The following is a 26,434-nucleotide window of genomic DNA, read 5'->3' as shown; positions in this document are numbered from 1 at the left end:
AATGCTTCAGCAGAATATGAAAAAAAGCAGAAATTTGCTGTAATTTATGCCACTTGGTCCACTGAAACACTGCTCGGGTTCAGCCGGGGACCTGAGCTCGGCCTTTTTCCCCCAAGCCAACCTCTCCTCCTCCGAGTCCTCAAAGTTAGAAACGTCTTTTGTATTCCAGAGGCCAAAGGGCCAAACTTGCCTTTAATTAAAATGCATATTCTTTAATTAAAGGCCCCATAACACATGAAGGGCATTCATTGAAATACGATGTGTGACATAGTCATTACCCTGCTGTTAATTACTAATTAATGAAGCTATTTCAATTAATAGCTTCCCCACTGTCACTCTGGCTTTGACAGGGCTCCGTGCTGAGAAGCCGTGGAGGAATCACAGGCGATCGTAACTCCTGGAACGGCACCAAAAGGCGTCAGCTGAATATTCATGTCGGACAGCGTTAACACTTTTCAATTAAACATAATAAAGTAAAAGCTCCGTCAAAAGTGGATATCAAACACGCGCCAGCCTTTCCCTCTCCCCCTGTTCTCCTCCAGCTTGTCAAAAATAACTGGAAAGAAGGAGAAAAAAAAAAAAGTTTTTTTTTTTTTTCCCTTTGACACCTCAGGCTGGAGCATGATTTATCAGGCTGCACAAGGTGAAGATTTACTACATGCCCAGGCTGCACTTCGAGCACAACATGCTCACAGGCGGATGTTTTTTGTCCTAGGACCAAGTGCTGCATTGCTGTCCTGTTTTCTCCACTTCCCTGCACTTCCACTGCGGTGGGCACGGGCCCCAAAGGGCTTCCCAGCCCCATGCTGATGTTGGAGAGCTCAGGAGCTGCATTTATTTTCCACAGTTAAAGGGCGTCCCCAAGGGCAGGTTCCAGCCTCTGAGCTGTGCCACCGAGGGGCTGCTGCACGAGGAGCAGCGGGATGGAAGCTCTTTGCCATCCGCGACGAGGTGTGCAAGTCCCACAGCGTGCTCACTCCGCTGGGAACGCTCGGGCGCCGTCTGCTTCAAGATTTTCGGTTAAAACACGTGGAAAAGAAAAGCAGTCTTCTGGCTGCAAGAGGAGTTTCCATGGAGTACGTCCATGTTGAACCCTCAATGATTTATTTTAACAGCTCTCGTTTTCAGGCAGACATTAACAGGGGGGAGAATCTTGAAGAAAGTATCATTTGCAGAAAACAAGAAATTGGGAGAAAAGTAAAATATTGTCCCACCATCCCCATTGTGTGGGTGCAGAGCGGTCTCCTGTGGTTTGCTGCAGGAAGCAGGAAATTTGGGACCTGGCGTGCAGGTACTGCTGCCACGAAGACAGGAGGCATGGGCTGGGGGGGGGCCACCAGATTCCTGGTGGCTCCAGGAAAAGACATTTGCTGTGCTTGGGGTTTGGTAACAGCAATGAAACGAAAGAGGGTGGAGGGACCCACGCTTTTGCAGAAAAACCTTAGGCAGAAACCTTTGCCCCATAAACATTGTCGGTGAGAGCAGGCAAGGGCAGGGAGGTAAAGGCACTGCAAGGCTCAGGGGCAGGCTGTGGTCTCAGCCACTGTGATGCAAGGCAAGAGAAACTCCACAGGAGTCAAGTGAATGACATTCATGCAAGAAACAATGGGAAATTGGAAGCAAGGACACTAAATTCAATATTTAGGAATACTCTCAAAGCTGACTAAATAAATAGTCTCAGCAACTGAACACCCCCACCCTCCCGCAAAAAAAAAAAAAAAAAAAAAAAAAAAAAGACATTTTTCCTTGTCCCTGTACAAAATGCAAATTTTCTTCAGCACTTCAGGATTAAAAAAAAAAAAAACAAACCAGCTCTTGCAAACAAATACCAGTGCCTTCCTGGAGCTGGAGGGCAGTATGAAAGCATTTTCCTCATCAGAAGCAGCTGCCAGGTGTGCTGACCATAAGGCAGGACAATTTTACCTGCTGCGAACCCAGCACTAGACCCCAGCTGTCCTTACAATGCTTATTCTGTCTTGCAGCAGTTTTGCTTGCAAAACATGAATCTTGCAAGAGTACAGGCAGATGAAGAGGTCAATACTTAGAAGAAAATGTCCCAGGATGGGTAAGCAGCACTCCTGAATGCTTCCTTTGGCCCCCCTCAAAATCTGTTCTTATGTTCCCTTCTTCTTTTCCCTTGCTGCTATTGCCAGACTGACTGCTCGAAAGCCAGCATAAGGGCAGCCCAGTCGATCTGTCCAGATGTGGCTGAAGAACGACGTTTTTTTGTCCTTTTTGCTGGTTGACCCCCAGAGGCTGATCTCTGGGGTCTCAGTTTGGGCTCGGCACTGACTCCCCTCCCTTTTCCCTGGGCAGCAGCCTCGCCTGGTTTCACTCAATGACACCCAGGGGCTTTCCCGCGTCCAGGACAGACCAGAAGGGAGGGAGCTGTACTCCTGCATCAGTTGTTAACCTCTGACACATAATTTGGAGCCACACATCGCCATAAAGCCTTCACGGATTGCTCTTATAATGTAATAGGCCCTCGATCTGCTGCGTTTGTGCAGGGTACGGAGGGCAAATTAATTAATTGGACAGGCTCCTGTTTAGTTTGAATGCTGTGCCACTCTCAGAGGCTGCAAGTGATGGATTCATACCCAACCTCCCTGGTGCAGGTAGTGTTCAACAGAGAAAAGAGCCAGAACTCACACAAAACACTCTTCATACATTTATGTGGGAAATGCTGGTGTTGCAAAAGTCACTGAAGCTCAAACACCCGTGCTGTGGACTTCTGCTCTCCGTTACAGGTGCTCCCCTGTGTCTGCAAAAGCAAAGAAATGTTTCAGGAAATGTCCAAGTATTGCCTGAGATTGGGGATGTCCTTCCCTGGAAATACTAATCCACCAAACACGGATGAATCTCCTGGAATAATCCTCTCTAATGCACGTTCAGGAAATCAATTCTGTGCTTTATTCTTTAATCCAGAAATCTCCAAGGAGGAGGAGGAGGGTGAGAACGGACAGACCCTATCAAAACAGAATAAAAACTGGCACTGCATCGAATGTGTCTTTATCAAGAAAATGTGTCTTTATCAAGAGCAATGACCTGTTCTTACCAACCCAGTGGTTAAGATTTGCCTACAAACACCGAAGCCCTGAGCAACACCAAAATTCACTGTTTCTTACTTACGCTGCAGTTTTTGGGTCTGCATTAAACGTGCCAGAAGACGTAGGTGCTAAAGCAGAAACCCTCTGGGTTTGCCGTGCTCTGGGAACACCTGGAGGCAGGCGCATTATTCGGGCTGCCAGCCTTAGGGCCCCTCGCTAAATCCAAACAGAAAACCAAACAGTACCACCTCAAATTGCGTTACCTTGCTGTTACACGTGCCCGCATGACTGGGCAAACTCCCACGGCAAATTTGGCATGTAATGGCATGCGTATTAGCACAGCCAGATTTGAGACAACTGCAAATCTGGTTCGGTTTCCATCCTGAGAAGCTTTATCCGTATCCGCTAAACCTGTGGGTAACACATCTTAATGATGCTCTTTCGGCCACAGTTCCCATCCTAAACCTTTTAAAATACAGATGGTGCCAGGCATGTTTATCGGGTGGCTCCCCAAAACAGTTCCCATTTTTCAAGCTGCGGCTCTCATTTTCAAGCTCATTTTTCAATCTCATTTGGAGGTCAATCAAAATTTCCCCAGAGTTTTTCTACCACAAATAAGCAATGAGTTAAATTTGAATGCTGCGCTACCCGCTGATTCCGGGCATGAATTCCCCAGAAAATGGGCACCCCTTGGAAAATGTCCCATGTGGAAAGCTTTCTCATGGTCCCAGAGTCCGAAGCCTTTCATTGGGGTGCAGAACAGCCCCTTTCCCACCAGCATTGGCCCTCCTGGAAGCACAGACACAGACATGTCTCGGGTCCCCCCCTCTGCAGTGTGTGTCCTACCTGGAGGTTTCTGTACCATGCCATGGAGGGGGCGGAGGTTTGGGGCTGAGCTCTTGCTGGTCCAGGTGGACCCTGCGGTGGATCCTCCAGCCCTTTCCGAAGAGCAATTGTGACGCTCATGGGCAGAAATAAAGTGAAATAAAACAGATAATGATAAATTACTCATCTGCAAACCTCCTCTCTGGTATCTGGTGATGTTCTTGCTGCTGGTACTATCTGTTTGGAGTGTTTATTCTACTGAATAAATAAATAACCAGGGATTGGGATGCCAAAGAAGGCAAATCCTCCCTCCCCTGAGCCCAGCAGCACTTCTGAAGGGCAGAGGATGAGTCCCACGAAAGCGTTCGCCTCACCCAGGTACGCAGGAGAGGTTATAAATTAGTGTCTTTTGTATGAGACTTGGTAGGAAAGGAGGAAAAAAAAATGAAAGGAATTTAACAGCTGCAATGAGCCTAAATGGTTGCACAGGAAAATCCCCTGTCAGCTGCAAACTGCTTGCCTTTAATGAGGATGCAGGACATGCGCGAGTAGGTTTCTAATTCTTTGTGTAAAACCCTGCAGATAATTGCTACACATGTACTTTCCGTTGTCTCCCATGGAAGTGGATTTTTTTTTCTTTCCTTTGGAGCTGAAATTAAAAACAATTTATTAGAGAATAATTAATGCTGAAGCGCCAGGAGATTGCACCAAGCACTGCGTTTGGAAGAACAAGAGCGAGGAACCAGCACACGGTGGTTGTACATGGCAGGGAAAGCAATTTGGGAAAGGATTCAGGGGATCAGCCAAAGCTTTTCTGGCAGCTACTTCCACCATCAAATCATTAGTTTTTGTTAATCCTTTGCAAAAATCTGGTGATTTGAGAACGAAATTTTGCAAGTATTTCAGTGGTGCTGTAGGACACCAAATCCTATTACTGGATAATGGGACTGTGGCCTCCCAGGAGCAGAGGCGCTTTGGAAGATGTGGGTCTATATGGGGGGCTCTCCTCTTTTCGTTATTGAATTAAAACCTTCCTCACTGCTAATCCTGCACTGTGAGCTGTGTAAGCGGGGAGCTGGAAGGCAACTGAAGCATAAAACCCTGTTACTGCTCCCGGGGCCGACAATCACGCTGGGATTTTCAGTTATCCCTGGGATCTTTGCTGGTGGAGCTCCAAGGGTCCAATCCCCAAGGGTCACCATGCCCAGAGACACGCAAAATCTGCAGGGGGTGTTCTGGAAAATGATTCTGAAGAAGGAAACAAAACAGAGAAGTAGAAAGGGGAGAGTTTAAAGCTGCCAGCAGGAGCTTGATGTCCTCGACTGTAACTCCTCGCCATCTCCCTCCCATTTTTAATTACAAGCAGTCAAACTGTAAAGACCTTAATGGACATCTTAATTATTGCATTAAAGTTTGAAATGGAAAATTCCTCCTTACGTGCCGTGCAGTAGGTCACGGCTGCAATAAAGGGTGATATTTTCCTTGCAAGGGCGTGGGGTGCGACGTGCCCTTTGCAGGACGGCTTTGGGGAGCTGGCAGGTGGATGGTAGATCGGGGCTCTGCTGTGAGAGCATCTGCTTGGGTTTTCAGTGCGAAAGCACCAGCGAGAAGTGCTCTTTGCTCTTTCTTTTCTTCTCCAAATAGTGCTGTTTTATCCCTGTGTTTTGCTTTCCATCTGCTTAAATGTGTTATTTAGTGATTTAGTGTTATGCAAACTGCAATAAAGCAGTGCTCCTTCAGGGCTCTGGAGCCCATGGCAGCTATTGAATGTGCCCTCAACAATTCAAACACAAACTGACCCATCACTTCTAACCCTCAGCAGCAATACAATGGACCTGTAATTAACCAAAACTTAAGCACAACCCCAGATTTCCAGACCCTTTCGCCCGTACCTGCCCCTCACTCCCTTCTCTCGGGTTCACACGGTTGCAGGACACTGTGATGAGGAGCAGGGCAGGGTTTTAGGGTGGTCTCTGGCTACTGAGAGCTTCCCGGGTCAAAAGAGTGTCTGTCAGAGGTTGTTCATATGTTTATAAGCAGTGGAGCAAAAGGACAAGGAAGGATGGGGATCAAACATCCTGCTAAGTTACCTTCAGCGCTGTTTTGGTAGCACAAAGTTTCATGCTACTTTTTCTGAGCACATTGAGGACAAAATTAGCGGACTCCATAGTCCTCAAAGGTACCTCCTTGACTATGCAGCTCTACAGGTAAGGTTTTAAAATTCCTTTAGTGGCTACTTCTCCTTTTTAAAAAGCTTTTTCCCCCGGTGTGAGCTGCACCACCACCCTGCGGGCACGCGTTGGGGCAGGCGATGACTGGCACAGCGGCACTGGGGTGCTCGTGGCCACTCGCTGCCCACCCGGACCGGCTGTGCCAGCTGTGCCAGGGCCAGGTGCAGCTCTGGGCAGCCACATCCCAAATCTAACAGCTCCCTCTGTTGGCATCTGCATGAACCTATCAACGAGGATGTAAAAAAGTTGGCAATTTATTTTTTTCAGTCTCCAGGTGGAAGGCAGTCTGTCCGCCGGGCATGTCCCACCCAACAGAAGACTGGTTTCATTCGTGTTATTGCTCTAACAACTGACACCAAACCATGTCCCCTGATGCCGGAGTCTACAGCTCTGCTGAAGACAGCTCTTCAGTCATTTTTCCAAAATAAGACGGAAAAAAGCTGTAGCATATGTGTGAGGACGCTGTGGAGATCCGCCAGCCCAGCTGCTCTCCCAGCCCAGCCTCTCAGCCCTAAGGAGTCGGTCTCACTAAGCTCACTCCAGCTCTGTCTGTCTCTTACCGACCACGGGAATGAGCACCTCTGCATTCATTTTTCAAGGAAAACCACAAAATCAGTGTGCAAATGATTTGCTGCCTTTATTTTTCAGGTCCTTCCATAACAAAAAAAACTCTGACAGCAAGCTTTGGCAAGGCTGCTTAAACTAATAACCGTACAGATATGCAAAAGGGTTTCAATACTCTGCTGAAGATGTATGAACGTAATGAAACCTGAGCCTCAGATCTACAACTTCTTGGCCAGTTTACAGAAATGGATAATGCAGACAACCCACCAGAGCGCTAGCTGTTGTACAAGGAAGGCACAGCCAGCATCATCGGTTTGATCACCTGGGACTTTCCTTTGATGATCTCAGTTCCACATCTCCCAGCCTGCAGATCCAAGAGGTGGCCCAGCTGCCTCATCTGAACATGAGTGATTTAAACCGAATTCAACTCTTCCACAAGAAACGGTGTAAGCAGAAAAAAGAACCGGAATACACTCCTTGTTCTCCTGAGTTGCACCACTGAATGGCCAAGACGTTTAAAAAAAAACAAAAAAAAACATTTTTTTTTCTGTGTTGCTATATGAAAGGACGTGCAAGCAAGCTGCTCAGCTAGGAGGAGGGACAGGGCTGGCAGAGATGCCTGGCTGGCCAGCCTGGGCTCCATTTGCCCTCCCCTGTTACCTGTTGATTTTAAGAAGCTTCACAGCAGCATCCGGGTCCTGGCTCTGCAGCACCCCAGCCACAGGGCTGGACCCATGGCAGCAAACGGCCTTTTAGGGAAAAAAGCAAAGAAGAAGAAAAAAGTACTCATCTCTCTGGCCCCAGCTTAGACCACAACGATGCTATCTTCCCTCGAGAAGACACCAGGCAGCTGTATCTTTATCTCTTAATACCCCCAATAACTAGCTCAGCTCAGCTTAGCGGCACCCATTACCGTCTCTGCAGTTAAGTATTTTCATTATCAGCCCATCTATTCAGAAACAGCAAGGTCTCTTCCAAGAAATCTGGCCCAAACAAAAGGAAAAGCAGGATTTTTGGTTTTTTTTTAGGGACAGTGAATCAGAATCTATAGCTTTCCTGCTCTGTGAGTACAGTTTCAGCAGCTGTAAAGCCAAAGCCGTGATGCTGGCTGTGCCCTCCTCACTAACCGAGCAGCACTGAATTGTTCTCAGCTCCAAAACTTGGGCTGCAAGCAAGGGGTGGGAGGAAAAACAACGACTTACTTTAATATTAAATGTCACGTTTAAAATAGAGCCCACAAAACCAGAAACTGTAGGCTGGTAAATCCTTCCCCTCTGGAAATACTGTGGGTTTCGGTGGGAGTACCACAGAAAATAAGCATGCAGAATCAGGCCTCAAGTACATAAAATATAGAATTTGGTAGTTAAATTTAAAAATATTTATAAATAACTTAAGACATTCAGGCTCAGAGGTGTGAACAGACACGTATTTCCCCTAGACATGGGGAACAGCACGGATCCACACCCAGTACTATGGGTCCCCAATGCAGAAATTCACTTTATGCTTGAAGTAGAAACAAAACGTGCCCACTGCAGGCTCTTTGGAAAGTCTCCTACACCCCTCTGAGAGCACGTGAAGGACACGTCTGATGGAGCAGAGAGCGTTTGGGAGCACGGACCCGTAGCACTGAGCATGACCTATCCTTCCTCTACATTCACAGCAAAAGGGGTCCCAGAGGACTGCTGGGCTGCACCCACACCGCGCGGCTGTCCCATGTCCTGCCAGGCTCGGACACGGAGCAGAGCAGCCAGGGCACGGAGGGAGCCCTTGGGCTGCTGTGAGCAGTCTGGTGTGGTCTGCAGAACGGATGCAACCTCCTGCCCAAGGTGCACAGCAGGCACCCAGCCAGAAACCCTCGCGTGCCGCAAAGGGAAGGCTTGGATTCGTCTCACAACCCATTCCCTTGTGCACCCGGGCTGTAAAATGAAGGCACGCGAGGGACGGTTAAGGTCAGAGGTACGTTCTTTGGGGTTCTTCCTTTCTTTTAGTTCAGACAAAATGTGTTGAGTGGTGGTCCACGAGCTGGCAGTCCTCCACGCGATCACAGGGAGGCAGAGCATGGAGGGAGCGACGCTCCGCACGGCAAAGCAGCTCCATCGATAAGCTGGGAGTGCAAACTGCAGCCCCACCGAGCAGGGCAGCCCACCTGGGTGTTTGTCCACTGGAAACGGACTGGGGCAAACCAAGGCCAAAATCTCACTGGAGACGTTGAGCTGGATGGCTCTACAGGCCATCAGCCATGCCCTGAGCACAAAAAATAAACTCTAGAAGTCTTTTCTGCTGCGGGATTCATTCAGACCCGCTAAGTACTTGGTCTCAGTATTTTTTGTTAAATACCTACAAAAAATAATATTCTTTGGCACTTGTGCAACAATGACACATAGACGTGATGCTCCCCTATCCTTCCTCTGCTCGCTGGACTCCTCTCTACAGGTCAATGTACGCGGAGTCCGTGTCCACGCGCTGGGCCTCCCCAAACACCAGGAATGCACAGAGCCCGATGCTGTTGACAGCAGCCACCAGGTTGAAGACAGAAGTCCAGGAGCCCGTCGTTTCGATCAGGTAGCCAGCTAAGTACACACAGATGACTCCTGGGCACAGGGGGAAGAGAAAGAAATGCACAGGCTGTGGGGCCGCATCCTGCCCGCCCACAAGGATGAGCTGCAGGAAGGTGCCTTACCTAGGAGGGCTCCACCTGTATTTCCAACACCTGTAAAATGAAAAAAAGGGAACTGTCATTTTGCCTTGTCTCATGGGAACCGGGTATTAGAAACCCAAAGACGCGGGCAGCTTCACCTGGCTTCCCACCCGAGCCCTGATCTTGGGGGGCAGCAAAGTGCCTTGCTGGTGGCAGGGCCAGCACCGCTTCTCCTCACCCCCTCCCCTTCCTCCAGGTGGCTGGAGGAGAAAAGAAGCAGCAGCCTGTGCAGCCACCTGGCCCCAGGGAAGGCAGCTGCACACACAGAAGGGTGCTGAGGCTGCAAGCACAGAGCAGCCGTCCCAAAGAGCTACAGCTGCTAAAACCCGGACGCCCAGCCCCGTGTGCCCACATGCACAGCACCTCTCCAGCACAGCCCCAAGCCCAGAGGAATCCTTACCGAACAGCAAGCCAGCGCAGGAGGGGGCCAAATCTTGCACGTTTACTGAAATACCACTAGTGAGAAACAGAGAGGGGGAAACGCCAGTTTTAATGGAGCATAATTTACTTTTTCATCATTCGCACAGAGCTTAGCTTGTCACACAAATGGAAGGAGCCTAAACAACCCACGGCACTGGCGAGGGAAGACGAGGAGGGAAGAGGCTGAGAGTGGGGCAATGCAGGAGAGAACCAGAAGGGTTCAGCTCCAGGCACTCAGAGGGTCCAAACCACAATTCACCTCCTGCTTCGTGCCCCTGCTCGCAGCACGGCCAGCCCCTCCTCGGGAAGTGCCAGGTTTAGTGCCTCAGTAAGGCTGGGGGCAGCCTGCTCTGCGAGCCCACAGTGACAGAGCTGAGGGCTGCAGCTCATTGCTGCTCTCGTTACCTGTGGTTAAAGGTCTGGAGTCCGACCGAGGCCGAGGCGAACACTATGGCTTTGCAAAAGCTGGATGTCTGGCCCAAACACAGAGCAAAAATGCTGGAGACGCCGGAGCCGATGACCTGGAAGAAAGGGGAAATGAAATACTGCAGCCGATCTTCTGTGAGGCAGAAAGCAAGCCCTTTCGCAGACACACTGTGCCCTTTTACAATGTGAACAGCTCGTGTGCGCGGTGCTCTTTGAGTCTTTGCTCCCCCCAGACGGACACGATGGGGGCACAGGCAGTGCAGCGCAGTAGGCAGGACACATCGTGCTCTCTCCTGGGTTTTCTATCTCTGCCCATCCTTGCACTGCTTCTTCCCTCAGTATCTAAAGGGCCCTTTGCAGTGACAGCGTACAGCTGGCCCCTGCCTGTGGAGTAAGAGCTCCTCGGAGCACTCACACAGCTCCAAGCACAACGTAACTGTGGGTCCACGCTCTGCTCCTTGCTCAGGTTTTCCTCTGCATTTCATTTCCCATACACACCAGTCAAGTCTGTCTGCAAAGCTACAAAACCTCCCCCCTGCAACCACCAACCCAGCCCCGTAAGCGATCTGATCTGCCTCACAGCAGCAGCATGCAAGCAGAGGTCTCTTACCTGCATGAACTTACGAACGGTGATGGTCTTGTACCCTGGAAGAGAAAGGAAGAGTCCCATGTAAAGACAGAGCAACAGGTTTCCTTGTGCTCCTGCCAGGAGAGCACAAGGTAGTGGATTTCAGATGGCCAGAGCTCATCTCTGGATGGATACTGTGAGATCAAAGGGAGCTCCAAGCACTTGGATGGGACTTGGACCATGTAGTATTTACCCCACTTTCATATCAGAACTGCATGCTGTCTGTTTGCTGGGATTTCTCCACCTTAACAAGCCCAAGTCCTCCCATCCTGGTTCTATTCCCAGACTGTATGGAATAAGAGCTAAGGAAAAGCCAAAAGAGCTCTTACCCTGGTTAATTAAATGATCAGACAGAAATCCACTGAACAAGCCTGTTGGAATTGCAACCAGCCAGGGGACTACGTTAAACACCCAACCCTGAAAGAGAGCAAAAGTCGAGAGAGGGCTGCTGTCAGAGCTCAGCTTACTTGCAGATGTCTGTAGAAAGGAAAAAATGAAGGGATCAGGACTTCGTACAGGATCTCTACCCCCTTCCCACCACAAGCTCTCAGCTACAGCCCGCAGCTCTCCAAAACCTGCAGCCCATCAGGCACAGCACAGGGCTGTAGCATTTGGTAGGTGTGTTGCCTTTCCTTCTGTCTCCGTGACCCTACCTCCAGGGCAGAGGCAGAAAGCTCAGAGGCGAGGGATTAAACGTGGCAAAGTTTAGTGTTCAGCAAGGTGATGTGGCAGAGAGCCGCAGAGCTCTGGAAAGCAAGCTGTGGATGTTGCTCTGCCCCGGGGGTCATCAGAAAAGCTGCTGGCAAAATTTCCAACAGCAGCTTCAACCTCATTAGCAGTGCTACTGCAAAGCTGAGGGAATGTAGCTGGATTTTCTAATGCCAGGATTAGGTAACATTACAGTAGCAACATACTTCAGACTATTTTCAATTAAGCAGGCTTGCTGCATTTGTAATCACAGATGATTGCTGGTCATCTGGATTACAGCTGCTCACAGGCGTTTTGGTGCCCAGATCCCACGGGGAGCTGAAATCAGTGTGTGCTGGGGCTGGGCTTCATCTCAGTGGGTCGAATCAACCCATCCCTCATCCCCTCCAGCCCCCTTTGCTGAGAGCCCACCTCCCCACGGACATCTCCCTTCCCCCCTTGCCGCATCAGGATGCATGGGAGGGCTGAATAATCCTGCTTTTGAATAATCCTGTTTCAACTGCTCCTGGAAATCATACCAGGGCCCATCTGCATCTTTCAGCACCTTTGAAATGTTGGTCCTTGGTCACTTTTGGAAATGTTATCCCATAAGGTTTGTGGCGTAATGTCTGTGGCATCTCGTGACGCCAGCTGGGGTCACCCAGCAATCAGTCCCAACACACCAAGGCCACCCTTGTCTCATCCCATCGCCAAAACCCTCCAGCCAGGTGGGCTGCAGGTGGCAGACTGCACAGCGGTGAAGGCATCTCACCTGCAGCAAGGGTGTCCGACCAGTAGGTGACATAGTTTTACCATGCTACGGATTATCGTCAATCCCTTAAAATCGAGCATCGTCAAGCATTATTAAAATGCATGAAGCGATTATGGGATGCAGGAGCACTATATGGAGCATCTTACATAAGAGCACCATGATACAAGGCTTAACAGATGGCAAATTACTGCCACACAAGCATATTACCAGAGGTGCACAGATCTTGTCACAACAATATGTTTACTGGCTTAATACACGATTTTAAAATAAATATCAAGCATGCCATAAAGCGCCTTACAAATGTAATCTTAAAAGGCATTTGTGAGCAGCTCTGGAAATCACAAAAAAAAACCTAACAGAGCCATTGTGGAAAAGGATGTCTCAGTTTCTGAGAACAAGATAAAAATAGTAGCTCTCAGCCCAGATAAGTCTTGCCTAGGTTTCTGAAAAATGGGAACGTCGTTTGTGCTGAGGGGAGGGAAGCTTTAACAGTGTTTTTAGACTACACATTATTAATGGTAGTTAGCACTTATTGGTGGTATCTCTGAGCTATACAATGTCAATATAGTTAAAAACCTTATGAAAACCCAGGAATGGTGGTCATTTACAATGGCATAGTACAATGAGCTCCGTGCCATTTGAAGATCATCCCTCCCTCAGAAGAAAAAAATAATAAAATAAAATAAAATAAAATAAAATAAAAATGCAGTCTGAAAACCAGACATAACCCTCTCTTCCCTGCCTGGAAGGTGCCCCAGGTATGTCTCACTTTAGCATCCCTCACCAAGCCATTAGAAACCGGCCTCTGCCTACCAAGAGGGAGGATGCTCGTGCACATCTCCAGGTGTATGCATGGAGAAACACCTCCTGACCCCGCAGGGAAGCCTCCCACCTCCTCCTGCCTCCCAGCCTGCTCTCACCAAACCCCTCTGCCTTCCCCTTGCTCCCCAGCCCACCCGCTTCGGTGGGCACCCAGCACCATCCCCTCTGCACGGAGACCAGCCCTTCCTGCGTCTCAGCCACCTTACCTTTGACTCGGGGAAAGTTTCCTTAAAGAAAGTTGGCAGCCAGGAGAGGAGAGTGAAAAACGTGCTGGATGTAGAAAGCTGAGCGATGATGACAGCCCTGAGAAAATACAGCGGCGAGGGAATAATCAGCACTGACAGGTCACGCTGGGCGAGAAAGGGGCATTCTAGCAATGCAGTATTTCACCTCCTGGTCTATAAATAAATCCCTTATAGCACTGCCGTTGCTTCCTGAGATTTTTTCGCAGATAACTACTGCTCTGGGCTCGCAGCACCACGCGTTCCCCAGCTGCCCTCACCAGGGCAGATGCCTGACGTCAGCCGTGGGTTCAGGCCAGGTTCACCACGGCTGTGACCGTGTGAGCACATTTCCCCAAAGTCCCCCCAGCACGGCAGGAGGTGTCATTTAGGGCTTTCTAAGGCTGTGGTGTCAGCAGATGTCCCACGGTTATTCAAGGCAAGAAAGGGCAGCAAGCTCCATCACCCTCCTCCCTGTCTTTAGCAGCACCTGGGAACCTGCTGCCGTGCTTGGATGAGCCTCACTGCAAAATGCAGACTCCCCCCCACCCCCAAAATCTCTATTCCAGAGATGCCTTGGCAGCAATGCAAACCCAGCCCGTGCCTCCCAGTGCCCTGAGCAGCGCTGCTCAGCAGCCCACTGCAAGCAGCATTTCTAACACGCATGGGGAGCATGGCTTTGGAGCAGCACCGCACTTATCCAGGGAAATGCCTCCAAAAGAGAAAGATTTGCCAGCAATATTTAAGCCTAGCATTCCTCCAGACAGAACAAACCCCACCTTTCATAAAGCTCACGCTTTCAGTTCTTTATTTACATATGAGGGATTAGAAAATGTGGTGGTGTTTCCCAAATACTTAAATAAGAGAACAAGCTCAGAAGAAGCAAGCAGGCAGAGGTGGCAATGCCGTGGCGCAGAGGAGCTCTCCCAGCCGGCTGTGGCTGCGCAGGGCCACTTCAGCTGCCTACCATATGGGTGCCTTCGTAAACAGCTGCTTCCAGGGCACTTTGCTCTGCTTGGACATCGAGAGGCCTCTCGTTAAATATTCTATGGGGATGGTGAGTTCTGCAGGGAAGGAAACGTACAAAGGAAAGCTCTGATCAGCGATATTCTGTGCAGCTGGAGGGAGCCCTGTGAGACCTGTACAAGAACCTTAAACCTCTTTCAAACTCTTTTTTTTTTGTAAAACCAGCATTGGATGCTCATGAAAACACCTTGTTTATGTTCACCAAGCATCTTCCACTGCATCCACGCACTGCCCCACCCAGCCACCTTCCCAGCTGTTGCATCTCTCATCACAACTGGACAGAAATCTCTTGGGGCAGGGACGAGGTCTTCATTTAGGGCAGCACCAGGCACAAGATGAGCTGGGCCCCTACATACCACACACATACTAAGAGCACTGTAGCCAGGTGTAATGGTTTGCCCATGTGTGGAATTTCTCCCAGACAGTTATTCGGGAAGAGATATTCAGATTAACCGCTTTTTCAAAGCTCTGTGTGTAGATGCTCTTAGTTGGGAATAAGTATCTCGCCCTGCTTAAGCTTAATCCACTTAGAAGATCACGCTCCGCTTGGTGTTTTCACTGGTGCTTAAGAGTACTGAGGAGTCAGGGCGACTCTCAACAGCAACATAATCCAGTGTGGGACTGAAACAGCAATGTAAAAGCTCAAAATCTTGTTTCTGGGTTCAGCATCTTCGGCCAGACACTACACAAGATACCCGAACAAAATTCACTGTGTAAAACCAGGCAAGCCCTTGGAAACCCCAAGCCCTGCAGCCCAAGGGATGAGGTTGAATTTACCTTTCTCCGTCAGCAGGTACTTGCAGGTGCAGTAAACCCAGAGCAGCGTGAGCAAACCAGAGAAGTAGAAGACGCTCTCCCAGCCGTACCAGTCCAGGAGCAGAGATCCTGCACCACCGATCACCAGCGTCCTGGAAGGGAAGCCGCAAGCTGGCTCTTGGGCCTGCCAAGGGCTGGCCGAGGACACTGGGATGGCATGGAGCCGTAAGGGAGGCTTCCTGGGATGGATGCTGCACGTCCACCTGCTGCACCCTGTGGCTTTGCAGCCTGCTCTGGTACCGGCAGGGCCAGGTCCTGAGCTGGGGATGCTCAGCACCTCACCCCCGAGCTCTCAGCTGCAGACTGAGTCCCGCTTTTCCCACCCCCATAAAAACAAAGCGATTAAATGCAGCGGTATTTCTATTTGGCTTTTAAGCAACTCTTCCATTTAGAAAGGAAATTCTCGTAGAAATAGAAGAGATGGGAAAGTTGTATTATCGCCATCTGTCAGGGAGGACAGGTAAGCAGTCTCGCGCTGACCCCTGCTCTTCCTACTGGATCAGGCTGTTCCCCATAGTAATTAAATATTGCAAACGCTCTTCAAAGTCTGTCTTGGAAGGAAAGAAAAAAAAAAACACCACATAAATCCTTGACACACACAAGAGCAAACCGTGCATTTCAAAGACCACAAAGTCTTCAGCAGCGTGTGCATGAGAGCACAGACAGCAACTGCCTGAGGCTTCCCCAGCTGCAACCGGCATCCTCAAGGACCCAGGAACCTGCCTGTACTTTGGGCTGCAAGTTTTGCCTCCAACTATTTAATGTCCTTTCATCACCGTGATGTCCTGAGATTGTCACTCGCTGCTCAAAGCCATCTGCCTTTTGAACTTACCCGAACTGCGAGCCGGTCCCCACCGTGCTGTAGGTGAAGGCTCGCTCGCTCTCCCGGACCCTCTGGGACAGCAGGCTGGCCAGCGATGGGAAGTAGACCCCTGAGCAAGGGAAGGAGGGCAGGGGGCTGTCAGGGTAGGCCCTCACTGGCAAACCAAAGGCAAATTTAAAAAATGCATCAAGAGCTAAACACTAAGACAAAGCAATGACACTTTGCATGAATTCAAAAGAGGGATATAACAGAGTAAAGGAATCCATCACAACGAAAGGTTTGTTTGTGTCTTCTCCATAATTCCATTCCATCATCAAAACTGCTACCGTAAGTTTATCAGTGCCAGTGCTGCAATTTGGCAAGGGGAAAGGAAAACCATCCCAAATTATCCAGAGGTTTTGGCAAGGACCAATTTTCACCAAGTGCTCTGAAGGAGTTTTAAAACACAGAAAAATCTAAATCTGATTTCAGAAGCCAGCAGCTGTAGCTTCTTATTGTGGCAGCCCATGCTTGGCAGATAGATTTCTATGGGGGAATGATTTGTGGGTGTTGTGGGTGACTTTAGAAATGTTACACTTTTTTTTTCTACAGAAGCTCCAGGTGCAGAGGCAGCTTTGAGACAGAGGCTTGCTTGAACACGCAGGAGGAGTTCACGCACTGCAAACCAAATGGCTTGCACCTGAACCTGCGAGCCCCGAGCAAGGAGCCTGTAGGCAGACAGACACGCGTGCTCAGGACACAGGTCTCACCTTGCAGCAGCCCCATGAGGAACCTGGAGCAGGTCATGAAGATGAGATGGGCAGAAGAGATGTGCATGAGCAGCGGGGTGATGACTGTCAGGAAGCCCCAGGCTGACGCTGAGAGGAGGAGGACTTTCTCTCCTCCTATTCTGGAAGACAGAAAACGTGCATCAGAAATGAGCAGCAGGCGAAAGGGCAAAGGCCCTTTCAAAAGTTCAAGCATTCTTCCCAGTTCAGCTGGTTTTTAAGAGCAAATTGTCCGTCTAACCTGTTCTTCTCCTCTTAGAGAGGTCTTAGCCCTGCAGGGAGCAGGATCGGCGGAGCTGGCCTCCTCCCTTCCCACCTCCACAGGAGCACGGGACCCCACGAAGGGGCCCGGTGACAGCCCCGGAGCAGGACACGTGCCAGCCACCAGGACGGCTCTCGGTGGGTGCTGCCCGTCCAGCACCAGGCACCAGCACGCAGCCACCCCAAAGACTTGTCCCTGATGCAGGGGAAACCCAAGCTGCTGCTGCCCTTCTGCTTTTCTTAGACACTGACCACGTCTTTTCATCCATCTGCTCTCCTGCACCAGCTACTTCTTCCTGTTAGCAGCTGGGGGATTTTTTTTTTGCTGGCATTTGCTTGCAGACTATTAAGGAACATAAAAAAATTGCACAGTGCACTGCATGGATAACGCACTCCCTCCAGGCATGCCCTTCTCACAAAAGGTTTCGCAGGAAAGCCCTCCTCACTAAGGAGAGGGCGGCTGGGGAAAGGAATGTGAGTGGCTAATTAACCAGATCTTTCCTTACAGCTAGCTGGGGTAGTTGTTTTTTAATTGATGTGATAGACCAAAGGCATTCAAAACATGATGGAAACTCTGATAGGGGCTTGCTTGGGAAAAGATTGCACAAGAATGTAGGGTGGAAACACTGGAGGTGCCGAAATGAAAATGAAGACAGAATAGATTATTTCAAATAGAAAAAAGCTGTAGTCCTTGCAAGAAGGAAATCTTTCATCTTGTGGTTAGTGACTGCAGCCATAAACCCTTCCAAACGGCTGTCGGACACAGCTGGGATTAAACTGTTTGTTAATGGACAAATAACACTCCCAGCGAGCAGCAGCTATGAACCACGCAAGAACTCAGCATTTACCACTTTCCTAAAATCAAGTCCACTTCACACCCACTATTTCTTTTGTCAGCTTCACGTGCAGGGTTGTGGGTTTGCTCTTTTTATTGCAGTTACTGAACCAGTGGTAAAAACCACCTCCATCTGAAAAAAATACGCTGGTATAAAAGTGCTCTTCACCGTTTGAAGGTGAAAAGAAACCACGGTGGTCTAAGTGTCCATTAACATAACTGCAGGCCTCTTCTGGCAGCTGTGTGGGAACTGCCCAGGCAGTAATTACCGTGTGGGCACTCCCTGTGTTTGCTGGGGATTTTGCCTGTACAAAGTCCTTCCCTGCACGCCGCACTGTGAGCATGGCACCAGTTTGAAGACCCCGGAATGTGAGCGGATAGTCAAAACCACACCTGTACTTCCTGAATCAAGGCTGTGGCAAAGCTAACAGAGAACCCCATAAAGCTTCTCCCACACGTAGGCTTCACCCTCCACCCCGTTACGATCCCAGGGTGAAACCTGGCACTGTCAACCGAGAGGTCAAAACCAAGTTAGGTGACACTGAAAAAGCCCAAGCAGGGGAAAACACAATTCCAGTACTGGTCACTGATATGTCCTCCGATGATCTGCGTCAAGCAGTAGCCCCAGAAGAAACTGCTGAGCACGACGCCCGACTGCTTCTTGTCCCAGCCGAAGTGAGCGCTCAGGGCGACGGCGCAGATGGGCACGGTGACGCGGGCGCAGTACAGCAGGCACGTCCCCAGCAGCAGCATCGCCATCCACACGCGGCACGTGGGCCTGCAAGGAGAGAGCAGAAGGTGGGAAAAAGGCCGGAGGATGATCTGCCCGGCAGATAGGTGCCCACCAAGCACTTTTACAGGTGGGACTGGTTTGCTTGCAAGCTGTAATGAGTTTGTCCTGATAAAAAAGGTCAGCACAATCCCCCTGTGGCACAGTGCTTAGAAACACTTGGAAATGTGTTTGGTTGGTGACTTTCAAGCATTATGCTAACTTTTATCCCAAAATTATTGTGTCTGTCCGCAGGCTGCAGGTGGACTAGGCTGCTTGGGAGCTGCTGATTGTAGGTCAAGGGGAAGGCAGGGCGGAAACCTCGTTTGCCGGGCTTTTTATCCAAACAAAAGCTTTTGAAACTGTTCTTTAAAAGGTAAGGGTAACAAAAGGAAAGGTCAGTGCGTGACACGCTGTCTTGGTAGCAAATATTTGTTATTTGGCATTCCTGCCCATTCCCCAGGGGAGGTGACATGTCACCCTTCCTAAAAACAACAGAGGTGGAGGCAAGTTTTAGGGAGAGACAGGACGTGGTGGGGCTGAACAGCCCAGAGTGAGGAGCGAAGTCATACAGCCAGACCTGGCAAGAAGTTTAGGATAAGGTTAGTAAGGTTGTGCTCGTAGTAACGCTCAGTTTCGGTCTGTGATCCTCAGCCCCAGGACGAGAGCTCAAGCAGATGACCAGGCTGGCAGTATTTCTTCCTTCAACACGTGTAGGTGAAGTCCTGCAGGCTGCATCCACCTCTGCCCGTGAAAAAGAAGCTCAGTGAGAACATAAACTACTGATATTATTTGTATTTGGTTAATTTTGTGCCCAGAAGCCAGAGCACTGAACAAACAGGCTCTCTCTGCTCCAGAGATGATTGTGAAATTCACTGTACCAGGCATTAACCTCGGTGCTTTCCACCCTGCTACACATCCCCGCCGTCTGCCCAGGGAACAACCTGGGTCACTTCTATATTGAAATGAGCACTTACTCCTCTGTGCTGGGTTTATGATAAATGTAGGTTAATCCCACACAGCACAAGCCCATTTATAAACGTGTCAAATGGCCCGGCACGGAGGGAGACAAAGGAACAATGAGAAGTAAAACACACCGAGCAGTTGTGCCCGCTGGAAATGAATTTATTGCTGTTTCCTGACAAGGCAGACAAGCAGCTCCGTGCCGGCTCCTGGCAGGAGGAACTGGGAGCTTTCAGCAGAGCTTTGAAGGTTGGAACCATCCTTATTGTGCACACAGAAACGTACAAAACAGCACAGGAACTAAAAAACCTCACTTATGTTTGCTGGGAGAATAAGAAACCAAGGGTTGACCTGCCTCGGTCACCTGAACCGGCTGACAAACGCCCTCCTGGTCTTACGCCGCTCGAAGGGCATGCAACGAGCACGCTTTAATTTGCTGCACAAACAATTTGATTTGTTTTTATCACCTGCGGATGAAAGCTTTGTGCTGGCCGCCCAGCCAGCACCAGGAGCTGTGGCTCCGACCAACTTCAGTTTGCTGCGGCAAAGCCCAAAAACCTCCGGCTCCTGAGTGTCGGAGCCAGCCCAGGAGAGCCTGGGCAGCGGTTTGGGTGCAGGAGGCACAGGGCAGGGGGAGCTAGAAATAAAAGGAAGCTGCTCAGCAGAGCCCTCAGAGGGATTTCCCAAGGCTAGCCGGTATCAGATGCATGCCTGTGCCTGCCAAACCAGTGCCTCTGCCCCGCGGACATGGGCAGCTGCCAGCCCGGAGCGCTCAGCTCCCTGCTATCCACAGCAGCACAGCGCCCATTTATTTCAGTTCTTGAAGTTGAGGTGACCAAGTAAATGCCTGCAATGTGCGTATGTTTACTATTATTTAGCTGCCAAGACAGTTTTCCAAACTGCACTTTTCTCCCTGGAGCACACGGAGACCTTTCTGAGCTTCCCCGTGCCTGGAGCTGGGCTGGGCGCTGCCTCTTCTCCCAGCAGCTCTTCTGGTGAGCACAGCAGCACTCTAATGGGATATGAGATTTTCATTTTTTCCCCTGTAAGGCTGCATAAGGTATGAAACGGAGAGAAAAAGGCCTGCACAGCTCAGCTCTGTTCCCTCCTGGAGGTGTTTGCAAGGGAAAGCGCAGCCCGCAGGCAGTAACACCACTGTCCGGGGGAGCTGCGGGCAGGGGGCACAGGAGGAGCCTCACTCTTTTCCAAAACCACTGCGTATGATATATAAAACACGACATGGTCTAGGTGCTCTCTTCGATCACTGCTCCATTCTATAATTTCATGCCCTTTTCTTGTATTTTTATATGCATCAGTAGACACCTCAGACCCAAACAAGCAGGAACTCTACCGAGGGCTTCCGACTGCCACTCGCTCTGCAGGCAGCACGTCCAGCTAGGAAAATCCCCTCGAATAATATGGGTGTCAAATGTAATCACTGGCTGCCCACACCCACCTGAAAGCATGGCAAGAATTATTTCTCTGCAAGGACAACGACGTGCTTACATCAGAGGAAAGAGCTTTGTAAATGCATTTTCTCCTAATTACAGTTATCACAGAGCCTGCCGGTGAGTCAACGTTCTGCTCGGTGCACAACAACAACAGCAAAGGTTACAGGAGAAGCCTTGACTAGCGCAAAGGAGAAAAATTAAAACTGCTTTAGGAGCTAAGGAATAATGACAAACCGAACAATAGTTTTTGTAGCTAACACCAGCCATTCAAGAAGCAGAGCTTTACCAGAATTAGCAAATTTAACTCAATCGCTTCCCTGATGAGGGAGCAACAACCCGTGCTGGTGATAACCAAACTGAGTCAGAGGCAGGTTCATCTAAACCCAAGCAGAAGGAAGTCGCAGGTGTCGGTGCCGTCACGCAGACCGAGCTTCTCAGCTGCTCCCCGGCCGCACGGGGCAGAAACCGCGGCGAGAGGGGCAGCCACCTCCGAAACCATCGGGGGGCGAAGCTCCCCGGCCTGCCTGCAGTCACCCCGCTGACTCAAGCGGTTGTTGCAGGACTGCAGCAGCTCCTCGCCGCCCGGCCGTGCTCTCCTCGCCCGTCACACCTTCTTCCTTCTCGCAGGGAGCAGGCGCCTGCAGGTGCATCCCCTTCCACGCGCCGCCGGCGCCCTCCTCGCAGCCAAAGCAGCCATGCAGCTAGAAAATACTTCCTATTTCATAAGCCTCCAACCACCACCCAGACGGGCTATAATTAGCACCGAGAACTATAATTGAGCCCTAATGACTGTTCCTGGGTGGCTTTTTGGATGGCAGCAGCCTTGTGTCTGAGCAGCCCTGTCTGGTGAGCCTGGGTTCTCCCCCAAACACAGCCCCGGGCGCTGGGTGGTCATGGTCACGGCTTTGCTTCAAAGCATCCAGTGCTTCACCTGGGACCTGGATCCCACCAAGAACAGGTCCCCAGCCTAGGGCACGGTGTTTAATATTGATTTTTAAGGATGCCTGGGACATCCCGCGGTGGAAGCGGTGCCAGCAGCACAGGGTATCTTTATTTGCAGGGTGTTTTCCTGCTGGAGGAATTTCTCCAGTAGGTGCCACAGAGCAAATATTGATTCAACTTTATTTCTCTTGCCTTGCCTTGCTCCTTTCCCTCGGTCTGCAGTCGTGTTTGCAGACACTGCAGGTCGCTGTTAAAATGGACTCGCTGGCGTTGAGGCTACCAGTTAGATTACAGCTCCGTGCCACCTTCAAGGCACGAGCCAGGAGCGCCAGGTGTTTTTTTAGGTGGTAAGAGAGCTGTGCAGACCACGAACGGTCTGCCCCAGCAACAGCTTTTGGATGGAAGCCGTCTCCAGTGCTCGTGGGTGCTGCCCAGAGCTGGAACTGGAAGGGGCAGAAGCCTTCTTGGCGTAGTTTCCTCCTGCAGACAGGGACCCGAAGTGGCTCTGTGGGAGATGCACAGAGGATACGTGCGCTGGAGCCACTCGTTCATCCCAGCCACCCGCAGCATGCACGCGCCCATCCCTGCAAGAACCCCAGGAGGAGCAGGATGGGGACCACGGGGTGGCATCAAGCTCCCAGCCACGCCACGGGGCCACCACCTGCAGACCAGGGGCATTTTCCTCCTCGTGACCCATTCCCAGCCCCATCGGAGTATCATTTTCCCCCATAAAGAACTTCTGTCCCTGCTTACCTGCCTCCTGCTTTAATTTACAGTAATCACCACAATTACAGCCTGACTGACGTGGTCTGACACAGCAGTCGTGCAGACACTCCCGGGCGAGGAGATAATACCCAGGTAGTTATTTTTAACCTGGTTTGACAATCCTCTCACTTCTCTCTCTTTGTTTTTCTTAACAATTTCTCCTACCCTTGAATATCTAACACGCTTGTCAACAGAGCCCCTTTTTTTCCCCTCCTCAAGCTGACTTTGTCGTGCTGCTACCCGGCTCAAAGCTGGTGATTTCTTGCTGTCAAAAGTAGCTTTTGGGTTTAGAGGAGTCTTTTTTCCAATCTGCCAGCTTGCAGCCAGCTAGAGCAGCACGGAGGACACAGGGCTTTTTTACTGGGAAAGCTGCTGATTTCCTGTTAGCCTCCTGTGCACAAACTTCTTCCGCAGAGCCACAGATGGCAACAAAGTGGTGTTCAGCGAGCGCAGCTCTCAGTTTATTCCCTCTCTTCATTTCTTGCTTTCGGCAAAAGCAAAGATGAAATTAGATTTCAGCAGCTCTCATGAGCTGAAAATAGTTGTTTAGTCCAGGTGGAGGAGGTGGGAAAATGTAATAATAAAGCACATGCGTGCTTTGCACACTGATCTAAGGACATGTACGGATCAGCCATAAATGAAATACGTGCTTAAATTCAGGGTGAGGAACTCGTATGACTAAAAAACCCAAGCACCAAAAAAAAAATGTAACTAAAGCCACAGCATCGTGTTGACAAAAGATCGGGGCACAGAGCTCAGAAAAACAATGTGACCTCTGGCTGCGGGCAAAGAGCGCAGTCAGGCGACTGGAGGCCAGCATGTGGCCAGTGGTACAAGCCCTTTTATCTGTGGAGCTTAAAGAAACTGCTATAATAAACCCTTGTCTTCAGGTGTAGCCAGAGGCTGGGAGATGCAGAGTGGTTTCAGGAGCCATTTCCTTCCCAGGACACACTGACTTCTCTGTGCTCTGTTTCTCTCCTGGAGGCACCATCCGAAGCGTTGTCTCCACGTTGAATGCTGGATCTGCCCAGGGCTTTGTGTGCAGCCTTTGGCCATAGATTTCTCTTCTGGGTGCTTTGGTCTTCCCTCCTGTTCAACCAGAGGTGCTACCACACATCTACTGAAGGGATCCCGCTTGGCATGGTGAGATCTCCAGGCAGAAAGCGCTATCTAAACATCCAGATGTGCTAAATAAACGTGCAAGCAATTTTTCAAGCCCCAAACAGAAATTCCCGAGAGTTGATCTTGGAAGAGAAAGAGCAGATGTGTGATAACACTGGAAACCTGCAGAAAAGTTTGGGAAGGGCAGTGGGAGAGGCAGGATAAATCACAGGGCAAGAACAGAGGAAGAGGAAGGAATAGCCAGCTGAAAAAAGAGAGGACAAAAGAAGAAGCGGCATGAACAAAGATGGAAAAACAAACCTGCCACGAAGAAAAGTGCTTATCTCTCCTTGCACTGACGGTGCAGACAGATCTTGGAAGGCTGCCTGGCATGTCTTTTGTTGGAGCATGAAAGGAGAACCTGTGTCATTTCCCCCACTCGATAAAACCTTGCCTCCATGGCAATAACTTATTACTTACTTGGAAATGTTGACAGCTATTTATTTGCATGTGTTGTTCAAAAACTGCCCACCGAATCGATTTCAGACCGCCCAACCAGCCGCGTTCTGCAACCACCAGCCGGCCCCCGACCTGCTCGCGTGAGCTGGCAGCAGGCTCCCCTCGCCGTCCCCATGTCTCGTTGGCTTTAGACCACAAAACGTCCCCAAACAAGGGCTGCAACCACGCGTGTGTGCGGCCGTGCCTGATGGGGACGTGATCTCTGCCTCTGTGAATTACGGCAATAGAGATAACGAGCTGATTAGAGCTACGCTTGTCCTGCTGCTCCTTCACGTTGACTGAATTCTTTCAGTTACTACCAGCGCTACGGTCGGAATCGTTTCAAAATATGTCTTTCTTGGTAAATGTTTCATCAGCAGTCTTTTGTTTTAGGAAGTGTTATAGTTGTTCACACTTTTAGAAGATATTGGGAAGCTGGAAGGTTCATTCTGGCCAAATGTATGAATTTTTTTCTCAAGAAAAGACATCTAAGTGGAAACTTTTGTTTCATGAAAATTTGACTTGGGGTTCTTTGTCTCCCACCACTACCAATTCACGAATACTTAGGAAAAAGTTACAAAGGGGGTGACAAAGAGAAGGGATTTTCGTATTTGCTTTGGGGAGGAATCTTGAAATTTTAAGCAACACAAGTGCCAAAGGTTTGCTTGTGAGACCTACCCGGCACTCTTGGGACCCTACCTCAGGGGGGCAGCTTGAGGCTGTGCCACCACCGCAAGAAGGGACTGATGATAAACTTCAGCCCACCTCAACCACCCTGAACGCTGCCAGAAGGGGCAAATCCTCCCCTTGGCCACGCGTTCCTCTGTGTTGGCACCGATGTCACCGGCCCCGTGGCTGCCCCTCGATGCTGCCACGGCGGTGGGCTCACCATGGGGACACACTGTCCCCAAAGCAAAGGGGAGCAGGCAGCCTGACAGGCTCAGCACCTCGCTCAGCATCGCAGCAGCATCAAGACAAACCTATAAAATCCCAAAAGCGTGGGGGGCAGTGGGGCAAAGCCCTGGCTATGGGGGTCCCGGCTTGCCTCTGAGCATCACTTCCAGCTGCCACAAGACACTTCTGCAACATCTGTGACTGTAGGATTATTAAACCGTAGGATTGTATAGTTGTAGGATCAGGTGCCCCACCAGGACCAGGACCAGGAGAAGCGTTGGAGCAGGGGTCCCAGGAGCAGCACAGCCCCACTGCAAGCACAGGACCAAGCACGGGACCACCCTGCTCTAAAAGTGGTCCCTTCGGGCTTAACAGAGGCGCTAATTATTTTAATGACTTAACTTGACAAACAGCTAGCGCTGTCAAGCTCCCGCCCAGCTACCCGCCTGGACTTTATCTTCATTAATTCCTATCACCAGGACAAACATCCTGACTGGAACACTTCGATAAAAACCTCACGGTAGTTCCAGCGGCGTGTTTAAATAACTGACCGCGGGCCAGAAACGAAAGGAGGAGATTTACTTCGTATTTTTAGCCGCCCCCCCCGCGTTTCACAGCAGCCCCGCGCCTGGCCCACCGGGAGCACCGGGGGCGGCGGGACCCCGTTTCCGACCCCCGGGGCCGCTCGGAGCGGCTCCCGAAGCCGCTTCTCCTCCGAGCAGCGGCGGCTTTTCCACGGGCAGCGCCCCGCAGGCAGCCTTACCTGGGCCAGAAGGGGTCCCCGGCGCCGTCCCTCCTCATGCCGCGGCGCTGCGAGGCCCCGGGGCCGCGCTCGACGCTGCACAGCTCCGCGGTGCCACCCGCGGCCATGCGGGCAGGGCAGCGCCTTCCGGCCCCGCCGCCTCACACCGAGCCGGCCTCCTTCCCTCACAGCCTGCCGGCCTCCCCCCGCCGGGCCTCGGCCACGTGTCGGCGCCTCCCCGCCGGGCCGGGCCGGCCGGGCCCCGAGCCAGCACCGCCACCGCCCCCCGAGCCCGTGGGGACCGGGACCGGGACAAGGGCAGCCTCGAACCCGCGGTCCCCGGATCTGTGCAGCCCTCAGCCCTCACCTCGGACCGATGGGCTCCTTTTGGTTTAGTTATTAAGAATTTTTTCCCCCCTCCGGTAAGTAATTGCACCCCC

The 26,434-nt window shown here is 50.7% G+C and overlaps 1 protein-coding gene across 1 annotated transcript; it reads right to left on the bottom strand.

Annotated features, from left to right (window-relative positions):
* Positions 1-6,721: 6,721 nt before the first annotated feature.
* Positions 6,722-26,216, bottom strand: SLC17A9 (solute carrier family 17 member 9). The gene is made up of 13 exons (XM_040575991.1): positions 26,016-26,216; positions 18,450-18,647; positions 16,756-16,895; positions 16,016-16,115; positions 15,145-15,275; positions 14,309-14,405; positions 13,327-13,423; positions 11,169-11,256; positions 10,822-10,856; positions 10,191-10,306; positions 9,766-9,821; positions 9,348-9,377; positions 6,722-9,258 (listed from the first exon to the last, which is right to left on the bottom strand). Exons 1-13 carry the CDS (start codon positions 26,120-26,122, stop codon positions 9,095-9,097), a joined length of 1,359 nt encoding a protein of 452 aa, XP_040431925.1. The 5' UTR covers positions 26,123-26,216; the 3' UTR covers positions 6,722-9,094.
* Positions 26,217-26,434: the final 218 nt, after the last annotated feature.

This window comes from Cygnus olor, chromosome 16, assembly GCF_009769625.2.
Source record: "Cygnus olor isolate bCygOlo1 chromosome 16, bCygOlo1.pri.v2, whole genome shotgun sequence".
Classification (NCBI taxonomy): Eukaryota; Metazoa; Chordata; class Aves; order Anseriformes; family Anatidae; genus Cygnus; species Cygnus olor.
This window is presented reverse-complemented; position numbering and strand designations above follow the sequence as displayed.

Excerpts from the sequence above, each read along its gene's own strand:
- SLC17A9 (XM_040575991.1), bottom strand. The coding sequence starts at position 26,122 with ATGGCCGCGGGTGGCACCGCGGAGCTGTGCAGCGTCGAGCGCGGCCCC. Across the intron at positions 13,424-14,308 it reads TTTACGAAGGCACCCATATG|GGCTGTCATCATCGCTCAGC; the intron begins GTAGGCAGCTGA and ends GTATTTTCTCAG. Across the intron at positions 11,257-13,326 it reads AAACTTTCCCCGAGTCAAAG|GGTTGGGTGTTTAACGTAGT; the intron begins GTAAGGTGGCTG and ends GCTCTCTTTCAG.